This window comes from Adiantum capillus-veneris, chromosome 5, assembly GCF_014529385.1.
Source record: "Adiantum capillus-veneris isolate H3 chromosome 5, ASM1452938v2, whole genome shotgun sequence".
Classification (NCBI taxonomy): domain Eukaryota; kingdom Viridiplantae; phylum Streptophyta; class Polypodiopsida; order Polypodiales; family Pteridaceae; genus Adiantum; species Adiantum capillus-veneris.
Window position 1 is genome coordinate 157,695,127 of NC_140935.1, and position 23,135 is coordinate 157,718,261.

General features: G+C 41.6%; 1 protein-coding gene across 1 annotated transcript; it reads right to left on the reverse strand.

The window, feature by feature from the left end:
• Positions 1–1,561: 1,561 nt before the first annotated feature.
• On the reverse strand, positions 1,562–3,106 carry LOC147458387 (uncharacterized). Its single transcript, XM_086511816.1, has one exon. It carries the CDS (start codon positions 3,060–3,062, stop codon positions 1,992–1,994), a length of 1,071 nt encoding a protein of 356 aa, XP_086367942.1. The 5' UTR covers positions 3,063–3,106; the 3' UTR covers positions 1,562–1,991.
• Positions 3,107–23,135: the final 20,029 nt, after the last annotated feature.

Consider the following 23,135-nt stretch of genomic DNA (forward strand, 5'->3'; position numbering starts at 1 on the left):
TGGATGTAATTAGAGTTCCAAGCAAGGCGTTTGAGATATCCAACAGATTGTCCAACTTAGCTTCTAAAGCCTTCAAGCGGTTATACCCTAAAGAAGGTGGAGAATGAGGTGAAAAAAAGGTGAAACAAATTATGGAAAGTCTCATGGAGCTGCAAACAATGGACCTATAGGTTCAAATGCCTTTGGGCCTTCCCTATGGAGAATAAACACTCCACACTCATGTGGCTTATCATGCATCAAGGAGTTTGGAGTGGAGAAAAAGCTCTCAGAGCAGCAGGGTTCAGTAACTAATTCTGCTCAAGATGCAACGATTCTATAGAGGATAATGCCCACATCTGGTTCAACTATAGAACAAACAAGCAGATGCTATTGTCTCTGCAGGCTGTCCTCACTAGTCAAGTTAATCTACAAGCTCTGGATATAAAGGACTTTCTATTGGGAAATTGTGAAAGAATGGACATCCCTTTATGGAATATATGGAGGGGACATATATTATGGTATATGTGGAATCAGAGGAATGCCTCTGTCTCTAAGCATTCATCTTCCTACCCCCTTTGGCTTCTCCAATACGAGCTCAAACGATAAACTATGAATTTGTGTAAAAACGTCCAAGAAGTTCTTCCTGAGGGTTATATTGTATCTAGCATCTTAAGGGCCACTAGATGGCAACAATGAAAAGCAATTGTACCCATGTTCTATCATCTGCTAGATTTAGAATGCTGCAACTAATGTAATGTCCTTTCTTAACATGGGTTTGTCCCACCCCTTACCTATGGGTCCTTTGTATTTTTACATCTTCCTTTTTTTATAAAATTTTACCTTCTTTAAAAAAAAGGGGAGAAAAAAACAAAGAATAATCTACTCTTACTGAAAATTATAGTGAGCACTAAAATGGTTTCATCAAGTTTTGTTTGAGACTAGAAGGTAGGGTCCACTACTCCTCCAAATAGGAGTACATATCCATAAATTATTGTAGTGCATTCACTATGCTCCATCGTCCATCACTACTATCCCACAAACATAATTTTAAAAATAGCTTATATTTTAGTGTCCTATATGATGAAATATTTACCCCTCTCTCTCTCTCTCTCTCTCTCTCTCTCTCTCTCTCTCTCTCTCTCTCTCTCTCTCTCTCTCTCTCTCTCTCTCTCTCTCTCTCTCTCTCTCTCTCTCTCTCTTCCCACTTTCCTTCTCTTTCTATGCATGTATGCACATGTACAAACATGTTGCGCGCGCGCACACACACACACACACACACACATACATACACCATCTTCCTAACAAATGCTAGCACATAACTTATTCCTAATAAATGCTACCATGAGAGGAGGTAACTCATGTGCAATATTCATTAAATGAATTACTATGTTAAAAGTGAAAAATATGGGGGATGGTTGTGTCTTTATATTTCCATTGTGTTGGTGTATTTGTTGCTATCAGAATGTGTTGCATAAAGTACGACCATATAGCCAAAACAAGCCGTTTATCAATTGATGATGAACAATAGTAAACAAAAAGTATACTTGGTTTTGTTGCGCTTGACAGTGCTCTAATCTTTCATTGCATGTGATGCCTTTATGGAAATTATAGTGTACAAAAATGGGGATGTGTAGGATCTACATGCTTGATCGAATAAACACATAGTTGAGCACAATTGCCTCATCATGAATCTAACACTAGACCAATGACCATATGCTCTAGGTACATTACAACAGAGTCTAGCTGATCAATCCTTGTCATTGATGGATCCAAGAGGTTTGGCCTGCCAATGATGGATACTCAGCCATAGATCCTTCTAAAAGATTGAATAGAAGGATATTTGGTGTGTCCCTTGGGATAATAGGGGCTCATTCTAGAGTACAATGTTGGATCCAACACCACACTATATATGCCATTGAAGGGAGGAATTTTAGAAGACAGAGCTCATAGCCTACTCTTGTGAGATGTGCACCATATGACATTGTCAGCATTCATGGTACACCCTATAGATGCTAATTAAGGTGTCGGGGACTAGAATTTGGAGATTCAGGAAAGAGGCTTAATAGTGGAGGACCACATAAAGGTTGTGAAGGAGAGGCACGTTTTTGTGTGGTGATTGTCTTTGTACCACTTAATATAGATGAAGGTGATTGACACTCATTGATAGGGATGGACATGCTTGATGATTCGGGTTCTGGGATTGAATGCCTTGAAGGCGAGGAAGATAGATTTGAGCTTGGACTTGGCGTGGGTGTAATTGCACTGCAAAACTTCTCAAAGTAAGCAGTGAGGGGAGTTATGGGGCTTGGGGAAAGAGCCGATACTGAGATGGGTTTATCGGTCTGAAGCTGCTCAAGTTTGGAGAGAACCCCTTTCCTCCTCTCAAGCAGCTTGCATGAGGATGACTTCTTCAAGGCTTTGTTTGCATCCATTCTTACAGACAAAACATCCAAAGCTTTGCTTGTCGCTAGTGATTTGCTGCTACCATTGGCCACAGAGCTGGCTGATGATATCCTATTTGGAAGTGTCACAGGAAGCATGTCTTCCACTTTGCCAGATGCCCCTGTGAGCTTCTGCACTACATCTTTGAAATTGAAGCATGTAGTGTGGACTACTTTCTCTTTCATGGTTGTCTTTACAATAGGGGTTCTTCCATCAGCTATTGCAAAAGGAGGTGAGGGTAATTTCTTGCCATCGAGAGGCGTCAAGGAAGCGGCGACAACGTCGGTGGCGGCGTGGTGTGCATAATCCATTTCACTCATAAGAGGGGTTGTGGGGGAGCTTTGAAGTGAGCTCTCTATTATATGAGAAGAGAGAGGGGAGGAAGAAGAGTTGGGATTATGAAGGGCTACAAAGAGGGGATGGGAGGGCGAGTGGAGGGGGAGGGGGAGGGGGAGGGGGAGGAGAGTGTCAGCTTGGTGATGAGGGGATGCGGTGGAGGAGGAGGGGGTCGAGGAAGAGAAGCCCACCAGCTCCAGCACGGCAAAAGTGGCAGAGGGGGAGTCAGGGAGGCTAACGGGGACATAGACGCGAGGGCCACTTGATCGTCTGTCTGCGTTGGCGAGCTCCCATGGACGCTTCATACTGGGCGAGAGAGAGAGAGACAGAGAGATGCAGCAGAGGTGCAGGAGACCGAGCGAGGGAGAGGGAACTTCTGACGCTGTTAGTGCAATTACGTCGCTATAAGTGTGTGCGTGCATGCGTGTGTGTGTGTGTGTGTGTGTGTGTGTGAGAGAGAGAGAGAGAGAGGAGGCTGCGTCACCTTCGCTCATCTTGACACCACTCCACAGGGCTCCGGCTGTTAAGGGTCCAGTCCCACGATTAGCACCCTGTTGACTTTTTGTATACGTTTACTTTCTCTTCTCTTTAGAAATTTCCGTTGCATTGGGCATCTCTTCCCCACTCCTATCTAAGCTCCTTGTCCCACTGTTGACTTTCCATCCACTTATCACCCCCGATACGTAGACCTTTTTCCTTTTCCCATGGTCCACTATGCCATTTTTGGCATAGTTGCATGCACCTACTCATAATTCTATCCAAATCCGTCTGAAAATTTTGAGACTTTTAACTTAGTACCGTCAATGCCACCCCATGTCTACCCAAAATCAAAGAGTTACAATTTTACTTGCGCTCGTGCATTGCATATTGAAAATCACTATAGGAGCATGCTCACATGAGGCTTTTGTTACTGAGTAACTATGCCTCATAACCAATAAGACAAAGACGAAGCCAGAATCTCTTAGTTCTTTGAAAGTCGTCTTGCGTTAATCATGTCAACAAGTATTTTTTCTTATGGTTCCTCCATGAAGATTTTTGAAGGCCAGCTTAATTTTTTTTTTGGGATTTTCCATTCTTAACTACAAGTGTTTTTGGTAATGACCAACAGGATTTGTACAGTGGGCCATCTTGCAACCCTTTCTAAACAAGTAAGAGGTTGGCCATGTTTTGTATACTCTAATCCACTGGTCAAACTTTACTTTGTCTTGCCCTTCTTAGTGCTTAGAGACTAACAACATCTATATATCCCTTTTTAGCCCCCCAAAAAAGAGCTTTATGAGATCTAGCAAAAGAGCCTTGAGGGTAGATCTCACCACCCTTTGACAACCTAAAATAGAAAATAACTGACTTTTCTCTTGGCAATCCAATAATCAAAAGACAGTATGCAAGTTCAACCTTCTATAGAAAATTGTCCTGCTTTTAACCTAGTTTAGCCACACAATACTCGGATGTTCGCATGCAACACCTTTTCATGATGGCAAGCTGTATAAATGGAGCCTTCGGTACATTTTCATTTGTTTGTTTTCAATTTCAAGATGAGGATAGGTCAACAATCCTTGTTCTAGTTGATGGACATATAATTTCTCTAGTGATGCTCTACTTACCACCACCAATATGTCTTCTAAGTGCAAGCAATAGTGAGAGCCCCTTGCTTCTTATGAGATGTTTTGGAATATGAATTTGCTATTATCCTAAGATTACCTTAAATCAATACCTTTCGTGCAAGACTAAAGGGGATGCACTTTTGACTTGTGCTCATGTGAGCATAGTGCGGAGTGTCCACTAGCTAATTGGACATAAAAAAGATAGTTTATGCTCAAAACTAATGAGGCCTATGCTAGAAAAGTAGAAGTTTGTATATAACAAGGCTACTATGTGGCATGAACTAGACAAAAGACTAAAGGGAGTTATACTAGTTTTAGGTCTACAATATTCCGCAGCAAATAATGCCTTCTCCTCATTGCTTTTTGACAACAACATGAGAAAGTGGACTGGTCATTATGCCTAGTCCATGTAGAGCTCATATTATAAAAGCTGGGGGAGGGACCCCCCACCACCACCACCCCCCCCGCGCGCCCCCGCCTCCGCCTCCGTGTTGACTCCTCTTTCATCTGGCATATGTTCTTTGCAGCACACACACAGAGAGAGAGAGAGAGAGAGAGAGAGAGAGAGAGAGAGTTGCACTAGTGTAGAGCTAATGTGTTGCACTGTAGTGACATGTTTGCCAAGGTTGCTCAGTAAACAAATCCTGATGACAATGGTTTAGGTACTATCTTTGATGTAGAAGTGATTAAAAATTACCTAACACTCTTGGCTTGTGTTTTCAAGGCAATCTAATACGCTAATTGAGATTTGTCATTGAAATACTAAGATTACCCAAATTCCCAAATCTTGATCTTGTAAATTATGGTTGACTGAAATTACAATTGAAGCTTTTTCATTTCCCCTGAACATATATTCTAAAATAAAGAGATGTGAATGTAAATGCCTAGAAAGCATGCTTGCATTCTTCGTTGAAGTCAGGATTATACTTTTTTGCCTTAGTTGAGAATGATACAAAGGAAAGTGGGGTTGTAGCATTCTCCATTTGATTTGTTAAAGTTATGCCATCTCAAGTGAACTGCCCAATGTGATCCCAATATTTATTTTGGCTTTAGACATTTACTTTATCAATTTATCGAACTTTGGGTAAGGCAATTATTAACGTGGCTTTTCAGCGTTTTTGAAATGCAGGCAATGAGTATTGGCAATCTTGCTAGTGTTTTGAGATGCAATTTGTGAGGATGAGGAAGGTTTTAGGGGTGAATGTGATGTGCGTTTTGAAACACCATATCGGCATGTAAAGTCCCCAAGAGTGTATCTGGGATCCCGCATTGGCCTTGGGCCTTGGGGAGTTTCTTTGATTGTTTTGACGATCGTTCCCATATAACCTCGACAACAACAAAGATGAACCAATATCAACCATCGGCTATGGATAATTTATTAGCCAGTTAGAGTCAACGGCCTACGAATAGGAGAAACTCTCAAGGAAGTCATCAATTTGTTTGGCTTGGGATTTGGAAGCCAAAAGAAAATGTACAAGCTTGCTAGAGGACAAAGTCAAAGTCAAGCTTGACAAGGACGGTAGTACAAGTACTCAGTTAGTTGCCTCGGTACCCATGAAGTCCGAGAGTCGTTGTTATAAATGTGACATGACGCTTTGTTTGGCTCAAAAACGCAAAGCCATAGGCAAAAGCAGAAACTCACAAAAGGACAAAGGAAAAGGCGATCTGGACAGAGATAACGATGATAAATGTTTGACGGAGGAGATAGGCATGGCACACGTGGTGGTGCCCACAGTGGACACGATGCAAGATTTCTAGTCAGTTGACAGTTGCCGCAACTAGCTTCAACCAGAGAGAGTCTTGTGAGTGGTAGAGAGGGGCAAAATGAAGCTCCCTATAAATGATTTGGACCCTTGTGTTGGAGTTCAAGGTATCAGTGTTTGGATCGGAGTTCAAGGCATATGCATTTGGTAGGGAACCAATCAGACGTATCTAAAACACTATGGATGTGCACCAGTCCATTGTTATTGGCCGGATTATGGACACGATGTGTTTCAAAGTTCATTGTCTAGAAATTATGGACATGATGTGTTTGCAGTTCACGAATGGGGATTCTTGGATGTAGTGTGGCCTATACTTCAATTATCTATGAAGCAACTGATGCTCAAGATCGCATTTTTCTAAGGTAAAAAGCTGAGGGTAGAAAAATTGAGGTGTACCCAATTGGGGGCCTCTTCCGGGGTGTCCATGGTAGCTTCTTCATTGAGTTTTTCTAACTATCTATGTCCGCTATGAGTTGCAGAGAGGTGTCAAAGTTATAGCATCTCAAGTGAACTGCCCAATGTGATTCCAATATATTTATTTTGGCTTTAGGTATTTATTTTACTATTTGTCAAACTTTGGGTAGGGAAATATGCTAAGGTGACTATATAAGTACACCCAGCCCCCATTGTATAATAATCAATTCATTGCCAACGTCGGCTGGTTCAACAATCTCTCTCTCTCTCTCTCTCTCTCTCTCTCTCTCTCTCTCTCTCTCTCTCTCTTCTCCCCATTGCTCTATACTTCTGCATCATCAACTTTGACATGATGGCCGCATATGGTGGATATTATTTCTTTAAAAATAGGTCAAGTAAGATTGCACTTGATTTCACTGTGCAAAGACAAAATTGTCGTAATAAAGTTTTCTTCTTGTCTCTTGTGCCCCAATCATGTAGTATGGACCATCACACCATAGTGAAAGAGATTTGTGTCACTCTTACCCATAAAGGGAAAAATGGTGGGCCATTAGCCGCATGACACAAAAAATAGTTGTAGTTTGGTTGCTCAGCTCTTTAGATTTTTAGAAGAAGGTCACTTCCTAATGGCATCCACTTCAAATTTATCTATTTTTAGATTGATAATGGAAATCACATGCCCCAAATAGTGAATTTCCTCCTTGAGAAAATCACACTTGGATTCCTTAGCATAAACTTATTTTTCCGTGACAATTCAAACACCTGCTCTAGATGTTGTAAGTGATCTTCCTCAGAGGCACTATACAATAGAATGTCAAACTTGTCCAAATATGGTTTCAAGACACTCTCCATAAGCGTCATGAAAGGCTGGTGCATTGGTCAACCAGAGGGCATAACCAAAAACTCATACTATCCAAACCTTGTTTGGAAAGAAGTTTTGGGTCTATCAGCAAATCTAATTTCTACTTGATGATACCCTAATTGCAAGTCTATCTTTGTAAAGATACAAGCATGGACAAGCTTATCAAATAACTCTTCCACTCTCGACAATGGATACTTGTTCTTAATAGTAGTCGCGTTCAATCCACGGTAATTACACACATACACATACTATCATTCTTTTTCTTCACCAACAAGATGGGAGAGGCCCATGGTGAAGAATTGGGTTTTACAAACCCTCTACTCAGATAGTCAGCAAGGGACGTTCCACTTCAAGAGCCTTAGAATGACTAATTCTGTAGGGTGGTTTACTTACGGGCTTACTGTGTGCAACCATGTCCATGCCATGTTGCATAGCACATGTCAGTGATAACCCTGGTGGAAAATCATCTAGGGACACATTGTTGTATTTTATTAATAAATCTTTTAACTTGCTAGCAACATTTTCTTGTTTTGGTGAGAGAGAAGTAGCCATAGTTGGAAGAGAAGAGAGAGAAGAATGCAAGGAATTGTGATTTAAAACATTATCAATATTTGACCAAAAATGACACATTGAGTAACGCAAAAAGAGTTCTTCTATTTTAGCTTGAGAAAAGAGCTTCATAAGCTTGGCTGTACAAATAAGTGGCAAGGAAGGAACATCCTTTTCCCCCAATAGTAGCACATGGATGCCATTGGATTCGAACATCAAACTCCTATGCTCATAGCTATGTTTTAATGATGACCCTAGCCCATATAACCACTCTTAAGTACAACATCTACCCAATCCATATTCATGACTTCAAATTCAAGGACATATGATACCCTTGAATCTTTAGTGATACATCATGGTAATGATGACCCTAACCCATATAACCACTCTTAAGTACCACATCTACCCAATCCATATTCAATACTTCAAATTCAAGGACATATGATACCCTTGAATCTTCAATGGTACATCCTTCACTTGAGTATCCCACACTTCGACATCATGGCCATTAATTATTGTTAATTTATAACAATGGGACCTCAAAGTTTAGAGCAAATTGAGCTATTTCACTAACTTATAGTTAATGAATTTTTTCAAAGCACCAATGTCTACCAAAATTCTCACATTGTGACCTTCGATAAATCCATGCATATGCACCAACTCGAATGAAACAAAGGTCGATTGCCACATTGAGGCCATGACATAGCACTTGTGCACCGCTTCAATATGTGTTACTTCCACATTGGAAAAACAAGAGGAGTGCTCAAGAGGAAGCAATTGCACCATGTGCACCACATTCTTCTTACCTTGGGTAGCAGATTTCCCCTTGGGACAATTTTTTCTGCTATGTCCACTCCCTAAACATGTAAAACATAAATTTTTCTTCTTAGCCTTTCAAAAACTAAGGTCATGAATTTATTCCTAATAAGATCCGATTTGAACAAGGGCAACAAGGATTTTCAAGGCAGTGTTGATCTAAAAATCATCAACCATGGGACTCAAAGAGAATTTGGAGAATGGACCAATATCTTAAGTAACCACGACACTAGAATCTAAAGTGCCTAATGATAGAAAGCAGAGAATAAAAAACCAAATCTTCTTGGAAATCAAGCCGATAATGACTACAAGCACTAGTGAACGCATAGATGACATGCCAATAATGAGTGCTATATTCCCAAGGCACCACAAGAGTGGGTTATTCTTGACTTGAATTAGAGTTTCCATGTGATGAGTATGAGACCCTAAGGCCATGTCATCACCACCTATGCACACATAGCCCTCCACACAAGAGTCTTTACGTGCAACCACTTTGCAAGTAAGCAATTCTATTCAAGACCAGTTTCCATTGCCAAGCTCCTCTACTGAGTTCTCGTTCTCCGTACAAGGAAGTTCTTAGACTTGAGATATGGTGAAAGTGCTCCCAATATTGTTGCGACTATGCAGGTAGAGTTAGAAGCACAATAGTTGGATATTGTAGATGTACTCCAACCTGTAGTAGCATAAGAACAACAAACCACCATCTCTTATCAGACCATAGGAAAGTATGCCTTCAAAGATGAAGAGAAGTAGCCATGAACAATCATTAGGCAAAATTTGAACTCACAAAGGGGCCCTTTAAGGAGTTTGAATTTACCTCCCTCTACCAAAACGGGCGTATGGATAAATTTTTTCAACCAAACTCCAAAGTTGGCGGAGGTTTGACAGTTTGAAAGTTGGCGGAGGTTTGACAGTTAGAATGTCCTCTTCAAGCTCTATCTACTGATATATAGCACGCCATGAGATTCCTCATATTTTAGATGATTCTTTTTTTTATTCACTTAGATTCCGACAAATTTGTCACATCATAGGTGAATCAAAAAAAGAATCTTCTAAAATATGAGGAATCTCATGGCATGCTATATATCAGTAGATAGAGTTTGAAGCGGACATTCTAACTATCAAACCTCCACCAACTTTGGAGTTTGTTTGCAAAAATTTATCCATGCGCCCGTTTTGGTAGAGAGAGGTAAAGTCAAGCTCCTTAAAGGGCCCCTTTGTGAGTCCAAATTTTGCCTAATGTGAGCAATGCCACTTCTACCAAAAGCAGCACACATCTCAATTGATATGCCTATAATTGAATAGGTAGTGGAAACCTTCAACCTAGACTCAACAACAATGACCATCAAGGGAAGCTAACTTCAATTAATTGCTGCAGGTATTTCACACATATTTATATTGCCATTTGATTAGAAATCAAACCATGTACAATTGATCATACCAAAAAAAAATTGAACGAGAAACCAGAGGCAAGAAAGAAAAGGAAATTAGTTGATCAGGGTATTCTAGTTTTGGCTTTAAAGCAAAAATTAGCATACAAGTTTATTGATGAAGCCAACAGTTTGAAGAAAAACCCTACACATTTCTTTGAGAATTTTTTCATCATGCTCCTAGATATAGCTCTAAAAAACAAGTGTTTAATCCATTTGAGCTCAATCTTGCATAATATTGTGGTTGTCTAGATTACCAAGTGAAAAAATAGTACTTTTTCAAGGCTTTGTATATCTAGCACTTCTTGATGAGGGAAAGGGGTCCAAGCCCTAGCGCTAGCAGAGGGAGAGACAATCGCTGCCTGTAAATGCAAAATGCAGGTGGAAACTGAGTTCTCCACGACAGAAGTGCTCCAAACTCCATCATTGGCCTACTAGCTGATGCAAAAATGTTGCAGATTATTTCTTCATTTGCAAAAATGCTAGATGCTGAAGAAAGCAGTGGATGGTATGATCCTTTGGGAGGAAGAACTTGATGTGGAAGAAGCACCCAAACCATGGAGATCCTGAAGTTGTTGATACCATGTGAGAGTGTGCATGTGCAGGAGAGAGAGAGAGAGAGAGAGAGAGAGAGAGAGAGAGAGAGAGAGAGAGAGAGAGAGAGAGAGAGAGAGAGAGAGAGAGAGAGAGAGAGAGAGAACGTTGATATGGGGAAGAGGGGGCAATCAGCCCCTCATGACTACCAAAACAAAAAGACATGTACAATGATCAGAGGATAATGAAATGTGTACCCCCGTGGCCCCATATATATAAGTGCCCATGGTGGGCACCCAACTCAAGTGGGCGGTCGAACAAGGTACAACCTTTGTTATTGGTGGCCAGCTTGGAGACAATAGCCATACAAGGAAGTGCCCTAGACCTGTGTGAAGCACCAGAGTGGTGCAAATCTAACACTAAGCAAAGGATGTTGGGGTATAAAGCCCAATGTGGTCGCCCAGGTAAGTGGGCGGGCCGCCAGGCATGTACACATATTCTTTTGTTAAAACCTAATAAGAACTCACTATGCTCTACACATTACAATAGAGCGAGTTCACCATATTGTCGTGCTCTTCTTCTCGCACTCTCTCTCGCGTCGCACTTCTGCTCGTACTCCTTCAACTGGTATCAGAGCTCAGATCGAGGCTCGGGGCAGCACTGCAGGAGGCTAGAGTCACCAGCTCAGATTGGAGTGAAATTCGATAAGCAAAGACACGGCCCCAAATCTTGTGGGTAAGCCCGAAGGGTTTGGTGTGCTCAGAATTTCATTCTGAGGTCATCTCGGTCACCGTTCGGCTTCGACAAAGTTCTGCACATGCCATTTTTGACTACGTGGTCTCAGTGGGTGCAGATCCGACTCTGCAAATTTGGGGTTTTCGGCCTACGACTGCAGGTGCTGAGGATATCGACACTCCCAGAGTGCTGATTTGTGGTTGTCTACACATCGAAGGACGGCTCACAGTTCTTGGAGGCGTGTCACATACGACACGGGCGCATCTACACACAGACTGTAGGCGACATCCACTAGTTCATCAGGTAGCTTGTGTTTGCTGCTTGATATTCCAGATTTCATCCTGACATTGCAGGTACTTCCACATGGGATGTATTGTCAGAGATGATGTATGTTTGTTGAGGGTTTGCTGGCTGTGAGTCACGCAACAAACAACCGCCGCAGCGGTTACAGCATATAGTGGGAAATTTGTGGATGTATGACTTTGTGGGAAGTCTATGTACTGTCAGATTTACTGCAGCCTTTGTTGAGGGTCGAGTGAGGTTTTATTGAGCTGGGGGATTCTCGAATGTTGAGATCCTTTCGGTGATACAGGTCTTGGAGCGATCCCTCGAGCACCCTTAGATAGGTAGCTAGGATGTATTGACTGTGAGTTAGACAGTTGGGATTGCATCTTTGCTTTACAGCCGTTGAGGCATTGTCGCAGTCTATGCTTATAGGACAGTGACAGGAAAGTTAGAGACAGTACAGGTGCAGGACAGGTTTACCCACAGCTTACAGTGTTAGAGAGACAGTGGTTTTTTGAGTTGTTTTTTGGTCTGTTTTTAGTACACCAGAGCCATTTTACAAAGGAGACTCTGCCAAAATTTCTGTAGAATCTGAAGCTTTCTTGGTTCATTTGACAGGTTGATATTGGTTCAGAGGTCAGTTTACAGGGGAAACTCTGTCGAATTTTTCCCAGGAAAGTAAACTATTGTGAAGCGTAGCTATGGCTGGATCATAGGACACTTCTCTTTACAATATCAAGAAGCTGGATGGAACCAATTTCCCATTGTGGAAGAAGCATATTTGGCACGTGTTGGTACAAAAGAAGCAGATAAAACCTATAAAGCTCAACGGGATAAAACCAGAAGATATGGAGCGAAATGGATGAATTGGCACTTTCTACCATTATGCTGACTTTGGCAGAAAGCGTTTACTTCAATGTAGCAGACGAGATGTCGGCTTTTCAAGCATGGTTAAAGCTGAGTGATCTTTATGAGAAGCAGAGTGCAGCTTCACAGGTATACTGGCTTAAGAAGCTTGCTGACTTGAAGATGAAAGAAGGGACACCTATGTCCAATCATCTAAATGAATTCAACACCATCTACAGTCAGTTGTCAGCTCAATGTGTCAAGTTTGATGAACCTGTTAGAGCTATGTTCCTGTTGATCACATTGTCGGAAAGTTGGGACACTTTTCGCACAGCTTTGAGTAATTATGCACCTCCAGATGGTTTGAACATAGCAGGTGTAGAAGGAAGTCTGCTTACTGAAGAAACAAATAGAAAGACAATGGACAAAGGCAAAGGAACAGCCTTAGTTGTCAGGGGAAGGACCAAAGAAAAGTACAAAGGTGGAAAGAAGAATCAGTCTCGTAGCAAGTCCCGCGGTGCTAAAGGCAAGAGTGACATAGAATGCTAGCATTGTGGCAAGAAGGGTCACATGAAAAGAGACTGCAGAGAATGGAAAGCAGAAAAAGGCAAAGAGAAAGCTGAAGACCATGGTGAGAAAAACAAGTCCTCAGTGAAGATTCAAGAAATAAATGTGACAAACACTGCTGCAGAGGATGACAGTCTAGTGTCAGGAGACATCTACTTCTTGAAGAATACAATGGAATCATCTCTTCTTACAGCATCTGATGGAAATGCACTGAGTGACTGGATTATAGACTCAGGGACATCACTTCATGTGTCTCCAAACAAGGAGTGGTTTACCTCTTATGTGACCACTAAAGATCATGTTCGGCTAGGCAATGGGCAAACATGTGAGATCTTAGGTGTTGGAGATGTTCAATTGAAGTTTCAGAATGGCTCTTCTTTCATGCTGAAGAATGTGAGACATGTTCCCGCAATTACAAAGAGCTTGATCAACATAGGTTTACTTGATGATGCTGGCTACGTCACCACTTTTGGACAGAACATGTGGAAGATATCCAAGGGTTCTATGACAGTAGCACATGGAGTAAAGTCTGGAGGACTTTACATGATTTATGTATCAAATGTCTCTAAAAATGTAATCAATGTAACCGAGCAGCCGAACGTTTCTTTGTGGCATAGCCGGTTAGGACATATGTCCAAGAAGGGAATGGAAATCTTGTCTCGTTCTGGTTATTTGCCTGGCTTTTCATTTAATGATTTTGAATTCTGTGAACATTGTCTGTATGGTAAGCAAACACAGCAACCACATAAGCATAGAAGTAGTAGAAGAGATACACAGTTGGCACTTCATAGGGATTTGTGTGGACCTATGCCTAACCTATCTCTAGGGGGAGCTTCTTACTTTATGACATTTATAGATGATTACTCGAGGAAAGTATGGGTTTACTTTCTCAAGCACAAGGATGAAGCGTTTAGTGTTTTCAAAACGTTTGTGACACTTGTGGAGAATCAGAGTGGCAAGAAGCTTAAATGCTTACGCACTGACAATGGTCGAGAGTATGTTTCAAAGGCCTTTTAGGACTTTTGTGAGTCAAAAGGTATAAAACGTGAACTTAATGCTCCTTACAATCCTCCTCAAAATGGTGTTGCTGAGAGGATGAATAGGACCATACAAGAGAAGGTCAGAAGTATGTTGTCTAATGCACAACTGCCAAATGGGTTTTGGGCTGAAGCTGTATCAACAGCTGTTCATCTTGTAAATAGATCTCCTAGCAAGGTTTTGCAGAAGGATTCAGTGCCAGAGATGGTATGGTCAGGCAAAATGCCCTCATACAAGCATCTCAGAGTCTTTGGCTGTGAGGCATATACTCACGTTCCAAAGGAATTTAGGAACAAACTTGAGCCAAAGAGTAGAAAGTGCATCTTTCTAGGCTATGGTAATTCTGGTGAGATGGGGTACAGACTTTGGGATCCCGAATCCAGAAAGGTTGTCCGCAACAATGATGTTCACTTTAATGAATCCAAATATCATTCTAAACCAAAGAAGGTTGAGGATATTAGAAGAGTTGTCTTCTAAGAAGATGGACCTGCACATGCAAGACAAAATGTCAGGGCTCAAGAGGAGCAAGGACAGGATAGAGTGGAACCACAGGTTGTGGCTGAGCCTGAGCCACCTATTGTGCGTAGATCTAGATGTGTCACGCGACCTCTTGATAGGTTTGTTCCATCTATGGACTATGTCATGTTAACTGATTGCAATGAGCCTTCATGTTACAAGGAAGCAGTGCAAATGAAGGACTCCGGGAATTGGCAATTGGCCATGCAGTCAGAGATGACAGCTCTGCATAAAAACAAGACATGGAAGCTAGTTAAATTACCACAGGGCAAAAAGGCTCTACCTTGTTAATGGGTTTACAGGTATAAGATCACCGCTCATGATAGTCAGCCAAAGTACAAAGCAAGGCTTGTTGCCAAGGGCTTTAAGCAAGAACAAGGCATTGACTTTGATGAAGTCTTCTCTCCGGTGGTCAAAATGACTACATTGAGATGCTTTCTTGCATTGGTTGCCATATTAGATTTGGTGTTGCACCAAATGGATGTCAAGACAGCATTCTTGCATGGTGATTTAGATGTGGAAATTTACATGCAGCAGCCAGAAGGGTTTGTTGAGAAAGGCAAGGAAGATTGGGTATGCCAGTTGTTAAAGAGTCTTTATGGCTTAAAACAATCACCGAGGGCATGGTACCATAAATTCCACAAGTTTATGCTTTCTCAAGGCTACAAACGTAGTGAGTTCGATCACTGTCTATATACAAAGAAGGCTAAGGATGGTAGTTGGCTGATCCTTATTTTGTATGTGGATGACATGTTGATTGCTGGCAAGCACTTGGAAGAAATTTCAGCTTTGAAGTCAAAGATGGAAAAATCGTTTGACATGAAAGACATGGGTGAGGCAAGTCATATACTTGGTATGCGCATTGAGAGAGACAGATCAAAGAAGTTGATTTGGTTATCTCAAACAGAGTATATTGACAAGGTTTTGCAACGTTTCAATATGGAGAAGGGAAAGGCACTGAGTGTTCCATTGCCACCATATGTGAAACTTAGCAAACAAGATTGTCCTGTGTCTGAGGAAGAACAGGCTGAAATGGATAAGATTCCATATGCGTCTGCAGTGGGTAGTTTGATGTATGCAATGATTGCTACTCGCCCAGACATTGCATTTGCAGTGGGAGTAGTAAGTCGATACATGTCAAACCCAGGCAAGAAACATTGGGAGGCAGTGAAAGGAATATTGAGATACCTGAAAGCTACAAAGAGTATGCGTATATGCTATGGGAGTCAAGAGCTAAGTGTAAAGGGTTTTACAGACTCAGATTATGCAGGTGGCTTAGACAACCGAAGGTCTACGTCAGGGTATGTCTTTACATTGGCTGGTGGAGCAGTATCATGGCGTTCTAGATTACAAGATTGTGTTACTCAGTCTACTACAGAGGCTGAATATGTTGCAGCATCAGAGGCATGCAAAGAATCAATTTGGCTTAATCGACTAGTAACAGATTTGGGAATCAAAGAAGAGATGCCTGTGTTATATTGTGATAGTCAAAGTGCTATACAATTGGCTCGCAATCTAGTTTATCAGTCAAAGACAAAGCATGTGGATGTGAAGTATCATTTCATCAGGGAAATGCTCGAGGATAAGCAACTTCAGCTTGTCAAAGTTCACACCACAGAAAATCCTGTTGATCTACTTACAAAAGGACTTCCCTCAGAGAGCTTTGTGCATTTTCGCAAGCAGTTAGGTGTAGGGCAGTACATCACTTCTCTACATCTCTTGTATATTAGCTTGTATAGTAGCTTCTCTCACACTTAAAGTACCACATTGGACTTTAAGTGGGAGGTTGTTGGGGTATAAAGCCCAATGTGGTCGCCCAGGTAAGTGGGCGGGCCGCCAGGTATGTACACATATTCTTTTGTTAAAACCTAATAAGAACTCACTATGCTCTACACATTACAGTAGAGCGAGTTCAACATATCTTCGTGCTCTTCTTCTCGCACTCTCTCTTGCGTCGCACTTCCGCTCGTACTCCTTCAAAGGAACACGGAGAGGACATCACCAACAAAGAATGGGAGTATGCACAAGGTTGCATGCCAAAGGTTGAGTACTCATACACTCAAACCATGTTGTATAGTTTTTTCTTGATTTTATCTTTGTAATCGATTGTTAATTTTTTTTATTTTATACTGCCTTTCCTTTAATTCTATGTGGTCAAAGGGTAGACACTTTCGTACATGCCACATTGACAAGTGTCAAACCACCATGAATTGTGGTGTCATAGGCAACTTTTGACACAAATGGTGATGAAGCCAGGTAATGTGGGACTATTGAAAGGATACTAAAGGTTGATTTGAGAACCTTTCATACCTTCATCTTTGAGTGAAATTGGTTTGAAAATGTGTCTAGATGGCATGAGAATGGGATCTACATGGTGGACTCTAGCGTGCATCACACGGGGAAGTATGAAAACTTAGTTTTTCCATGCAATTGTGAGCAGGTGAGTGATTAACTTCTTTACCCTTATTTTCTTGTAACATAATACCAATGTAGCTCACTTTGAACTTATCTTCTATAAGTCATCTATATCCCACCAATCCACCAACCAAGACTTTGGTTAACACCTCAGGGGAGAACCATTTTTCCATGAAGTGGATACCATCTTCGACCCTCTCCCACCTACTACTTTCGATGAGGGGAAGACATAGGAGATAGAGATCAATAACTGAAGTCCCATTGCCGCCAATCTTAGTGAGGATGATTTCCATGATGATGATGATGAGATGGAAGATGATGAATTCAAAGAGGATTGTCACGGCTAGGGACTTGCTACGCGCCGTGTGCGAGCCACAAAGGCTCCTAGCTCACAAGGAAGAACGGTGTGTCACTCACCTTCCTACGTAGTTGCGAATGAAGGATTCCCGCGCCGCGAAGAAGAGGGAGACGCCGCTACGCCGCGCTCAACCGCCTCGCCGCCGTTGTGCCGCCGCAACGCTCGATCGCACACACACTCTCACATTCTCTCTCTCTCTCTCTCTCTCTCACGCACACACACAAGGAGATGGTGAAGGAGAAGGTGGAGATGGAGCAAGAGCAGCTTCTATTGCACAATGAGAGAATGACTCACTTTTAGGTTTAATTGGCTTTTATGTGAGCTCACCCCATTCACACTTGGGCGCCCATGCTTAGCCAACTAACCCTAGCATGTTCGTGTTAGAGTGCGCCTCTCATCGGCGATCACTCTACCTTTCCCTATTGGACCAACAAGCCCGGTGCCTGACTCTACTTAAATAAATAATACGATTACGGTGTCCGTCATAGGCGATAGGGTGTCCGTGAGCCACGAGGGTTAACATTGCCCCCCTTCCTGATGTAGATTCCGTCCTCGGAAGCTATTGAGTTGAAGCTTGGTATGTCCATGTTGTAGAGCATCTAGATTTGAATCTGCAAGGCAAAGTCACTGTTTTAGCAAGCGGAATTATATTGCCATAAATCATGAGGGGAATGTAAAGTACATGTGGAAATGAGTAAATGCAAGATTTATGAAATGTTAGACTGCCATTAAGGACAAATAAATTGCACTTTGAGTAAATTAATTAATCAAGAGTTTTGAGCTTATGTGTGAGTCTATCAATTAGTTAGCTATGACTAAGGTTAAAACAACTACTCTAGTACTAGCTAAGCTAAGAAGATTATCTAAATGCAAGATTCCCTAATTATGCTTTTCAGCTTTGATTAGCCAACTCGCTCTCACAACTGCAAACAAAAGCTTGAAATGTTAACTGTAAGCTCAATGGAAGTCTTTTAATTTTTCTTTATTTTTATTATTTTTATTATTATTTCTTTTTAATACTTTTTTACTTTGGGTCACAATCATGTGACGTGTGTGCTTATTTTGTATGTCCGGGGTTTTTTGCTTCTCAAGGAAAAGCGCCCACACTGGGAACCTCTAGGGCTCTAGTACCATAGACAATACATGTGAGTGAAGTACCAATTCAAGCCAGGATTTCTCTTCCAGCGTAAGATTTTTCATTTGTGGCACTTATGTTTTTTTTTTTTTTTGCTTCCATTTCCTTGGTATTCGCACTAGTGTTTTTTGTTGTTTAAGTGAGCAAGCTTTCTCTGCCTAAAACATTCCTAAGGTCTCAAATACTCGGATAATTTTATTAGCTAGACCTAGTGGTCAAGTAAATGAGTTAACCTAAAGTCACGGTCTCCTAATCTCCAGGCTCATCCATAAGATTAAACTGGAGTTCAATCAACTTAAGCAAAGACAAATTTATACATCTATAATGGCAGATAACAATCATAACTATTGCACTCAAACAAAGCATGAAAAATCATTATTAGCAATTACACATATCCACCAACATGAATCATGGAAAGTAGTACACCTGGAGGTATGGAGTGGCTCATTTCGTTGAAGCAGATGTCCTCAACCATGTGGATGGAGATCCATATAAGTCCTACCTAACACATCCAAAAACAGGCACTATACCTCTAGGAGGCATGTCAGTGTGAAAAATTAAAACTCCTAAAAAACAAACTCAAAACACAATCTAGACCCCTAACCTACCTATCTGTCACCCCTTTTAGAATCAAGGAAAGAGCATATTATATAAACCGGGTGGCCACCCTAAGGCTAGGCCTCTATCCTCATCATCTAGATAAATAAAATCGTTGTCCGTGAGGCCATAGTCTTCCTCGGTCTCTATTAGTTCCTCTTCATCATCCTCTTGTGCAAGCATGCTAATCAAGAACCTCACGATGCGTGGATACTCATCTTGTGCAAAGGAATAAGCATGTGCCACTGGAGACACATTCGCTACTGGGTAGGGATCACTAGTTAGCCATAGACGTATCAGCCATTCTAACTCCTCAAAATTTCTCTCACATGCAAGGATCTCTATCAAATCCCATTCGCAAGAAAGTATAGGGTAGCATACGTAGAACACTTGAGGAAAAGACAAAGGGTACCTTTCATAAAAAATAGAAGTGCATGCCTCTGGTGAAGTAGCCATTTCTTACAATACAGATAGATTTGGTTAGGCCTTTAAAACATAAGAGTTGTTTTTGTGTGTTGCTTGAATTGACACGGTGAATTTGGACTTATATGTAAGATCTGTAGGGTGCTCTCTCGTTGCTAGTCGCTCTTGCTCTTTACTATTTTTGTTTTTTGTGAGTATAAGGCTATATATATACATTCCCTAAGATTGGAATTGAGAGGTCAGGGAGGAAGGTTGAGAGGGGAGCGAGTGAATGATTGATGTTAGCAAACACTCCCCCCTTCCTTGGGTAGATCATACCTTTTGGAATGAGGTCGTCACCTTTTGAAACCAATTGTTCCAAGTTGTTATGGGTGAAGGTTTTAACCAATAGTTTTCGACCGCCCTATGCGTTTCATCTAGTTGCAAGGGTGGTAAGGTACTCTCCCATGATTTTATTTGCAACATTGTTGTAGGTGGTGAACTTACCCCGGGAGGTGCAAACTCTTTCGTGCTTGTATGGATATGTGCAGTGGTAGGTGGAGGTTGTGTCGAAGCTTCTATTTGCGTATAGGAACTACATGAAGAGCAAGAAGCTTCATTTGATTTCCCTGTTCCTGAGCTAGGTGGAACAAATCGTTCTTTCTTTGGTACCCAAACTAGCTCTAGAGCGGGTGTGTAACATTCCATGATTTTTTCCTTTCCGCGATTTTCAATTTGTTTTGGAGCCACAGGATTGGGTTTACATGGGCCAGGTGACAGGTAAGAGTACACTTTACGTTTGGGCACCCAGATTTGATCATTTCCTTCATAGTATCCTTGGGCTTCCAATAGTCGTTTAGGAATCCAACGCAACATTTCTTTACATTTCTTGGAGTGAGTGGGACGGTTCTTACGAGGTTTCCGTTTTTTTGCATCAACCATGCTCACTACAGAAGCTTTAGGAGACCCACTTGTATGTTTTCTCTGTTATATTAGGATGGTTCTTGTGTGTCTCAAGCTTTCTTTCAACTACATCAGTTGAAGCTCTAGAGAGTTGGGCTATGGGGACGTATGGTTCAACCTCCTGGACATGCAATGTCTTGGGTTTTATTTCCTTAGGCAATATCTCAGGGACTATGGCTTGAGTGGTAGGGCTAAGAGTTGGTTTTTGCGTTGTAACACCCCCAGTCCCCCAATCAATAGTGCATTTGGTGGCTATCATCCACGTGCGGCCTAGGTTTATATTACCCTCCATAGTTCCAGTAGGCATGACCAAAAAGTCTTGAGCTACAATTCCATTGTCATAACTGACAGAAGTGTGCCAGATTCCAAAAACCGTAGTTTTTTTCTTGTTGACACCCTTGACTTGGATAATACTCTCAGATAGAGGTGGCTTCCCTAACTGACACCACACCCCATAGGATAGCAGATTATATTTAGCACCCGTGTCCAATAAGGCGTTATATAGCACTTTTCCATAGGCACTATTTAACTCAATAGGGTATCGTAGAGGTGTGTCAGAGTCCAACCCATCCTCTTCGATTTCCACGTGGAATGCATTTGTGACTCCAAGGTTAGCCTCTCGTTTTTTGTCTTATACGTTGTTGTCGCTCCTTAGCCTCAGCTTGAGCTTGTATCTTCTTTAACTCGGTTTGTGCTTTGGCGGCCTTCTTTTGATGAATGGCCCGTAGTTCTTCTTGGCTTAAAGGATCATAATATCTTTTGAATTTACTCCCATTGAGGAATCCAATGGTTTCAACTCCATCAAGAGTTTCCACACGAAGGGTACCTTGTGGGGTAATTTCACATACTCTATATGGTCCTTTACCAGCATATTTCAACTTTTTCTTCTCTTTACGTACTCCATACATAAGGACTTTATCACCAACTTTGATGTCCTTGTCCTTCACATGGCGATCAAACCACTTCTTTCTCCTATCCTTTTCCACAAGAGCATTTTGCACAGCCAACTGTCTCTCTTCGTCTAGTTTTTCTAAGATATACAAACGCTCGGTTAAGGGGTTACCATTCCATCCTTCTTGCGAAGCTACCCTAAGACTAGGAATGACAAACTCCCAAGGCATAACCGCTTCTTGGCCGTATACCATTTTGAATGGCGTACAATTAATAGCCACTTTATAAGCAGTACGATAAGCCCATAGAGCAGATGTCAACTTCAAATCCCAATCAGTGCGATGAGCTTCTACCGTCTTGGTTAAAATAGAGATTAGAGTCTTGTTGGTGCTCTCGGATTGTCCATTAGCTTGCGGGTAATAAGGTGTAGACTTATGGTGGGATATCATAAAGGTCGTGGTAAGCTCTCTTATTACTTCATTTATAAAATGGGTACCATTATCACTAACAATTTCAAAAGGGCAACCAAATCTTGTGATAATGTTCTCAAAAAGAAACTTAGCTGTTGTCCTCGCGTCAGCTTTTTGTGAAGCCTTAGCTTCAGCCCACTTTGTTACATAGTCCGTAGCAACTAGAATATATCGAGATTGAGTGTTGCGAGCTGCGGGACTAATTGGACCTACAAAGTCTAAGCCCCATTTTTCAAATGGTTGGGTTACTTTAATAGGATGTAAGGGCATTCTATCTTTGCGCTGTGTGGTCTTGTAACGTTGGCACTCATCACACCCTTTTGTAAAAAGTGATGCATCCTTAAATAATGTTGGCCACCAATAGCCTGATTGCAGCACCTTTCTAGCAGTCAGGTCTCCTGAAAAATATCCTCCTGCTATGCCCATATGTGCTTCTTGCAAGATATACAAATATTCATCCTCGCGGGCACAACGCCTAAGAATATCGTCCTTGCCTAGTCTATACAGAGTTCCGGCAATCAAACAATAGGGTTCACATTCTTTTACTAGCCTTCGAGCGATATCCTTACGAAGTTCCTTGGGTCGAGAACCATTAACTAAAAAGTTAACAATGTTCTCACTCCATTCAGGCATAGTCTCAACTATGAATAGGGAAGTATCGAGTAATTCATCATCAACTCCTGTAGGGGCTTCACCATTGGGTATGCGAGACAAATGATCAGCCATGACGTGCCTTTTACCGGGTCTCACTACAATCGTGAAATCAAACTCCAGAAGAATTAACAACCATCGTGTGATTCTTCCTGTGGAGCATGGCTTGTTTACCAGATACAACAACGCTTGATGATCCACATAAAATACAAACTTGTTTGCCAGAAGGTAGTAGCGAAATTTCTTTACTGCATAAACCATTGCCAAACCTTCTTGCTCTGTAGTGGTGTAGTTCCTTTCAGCATCGTTCAATTGACGGCTTGCAAAGCTAATGGGATAGTCCAATTTATGTTCTCCTGGTTGAGTGAGAACACACCCAATAGCAAAGTTTGATGCATCAATATGCACATGGAAAATGACATCCCAGTTAGGTGTCCTTAAAATCGGAGCACTTGCTAGTGTTTTCTTCAATTGTTCATAGGCCTGGTCACACTCTTCAGTCCATTTAAATTCAATGAGAAGCTTGTACAAAGGACG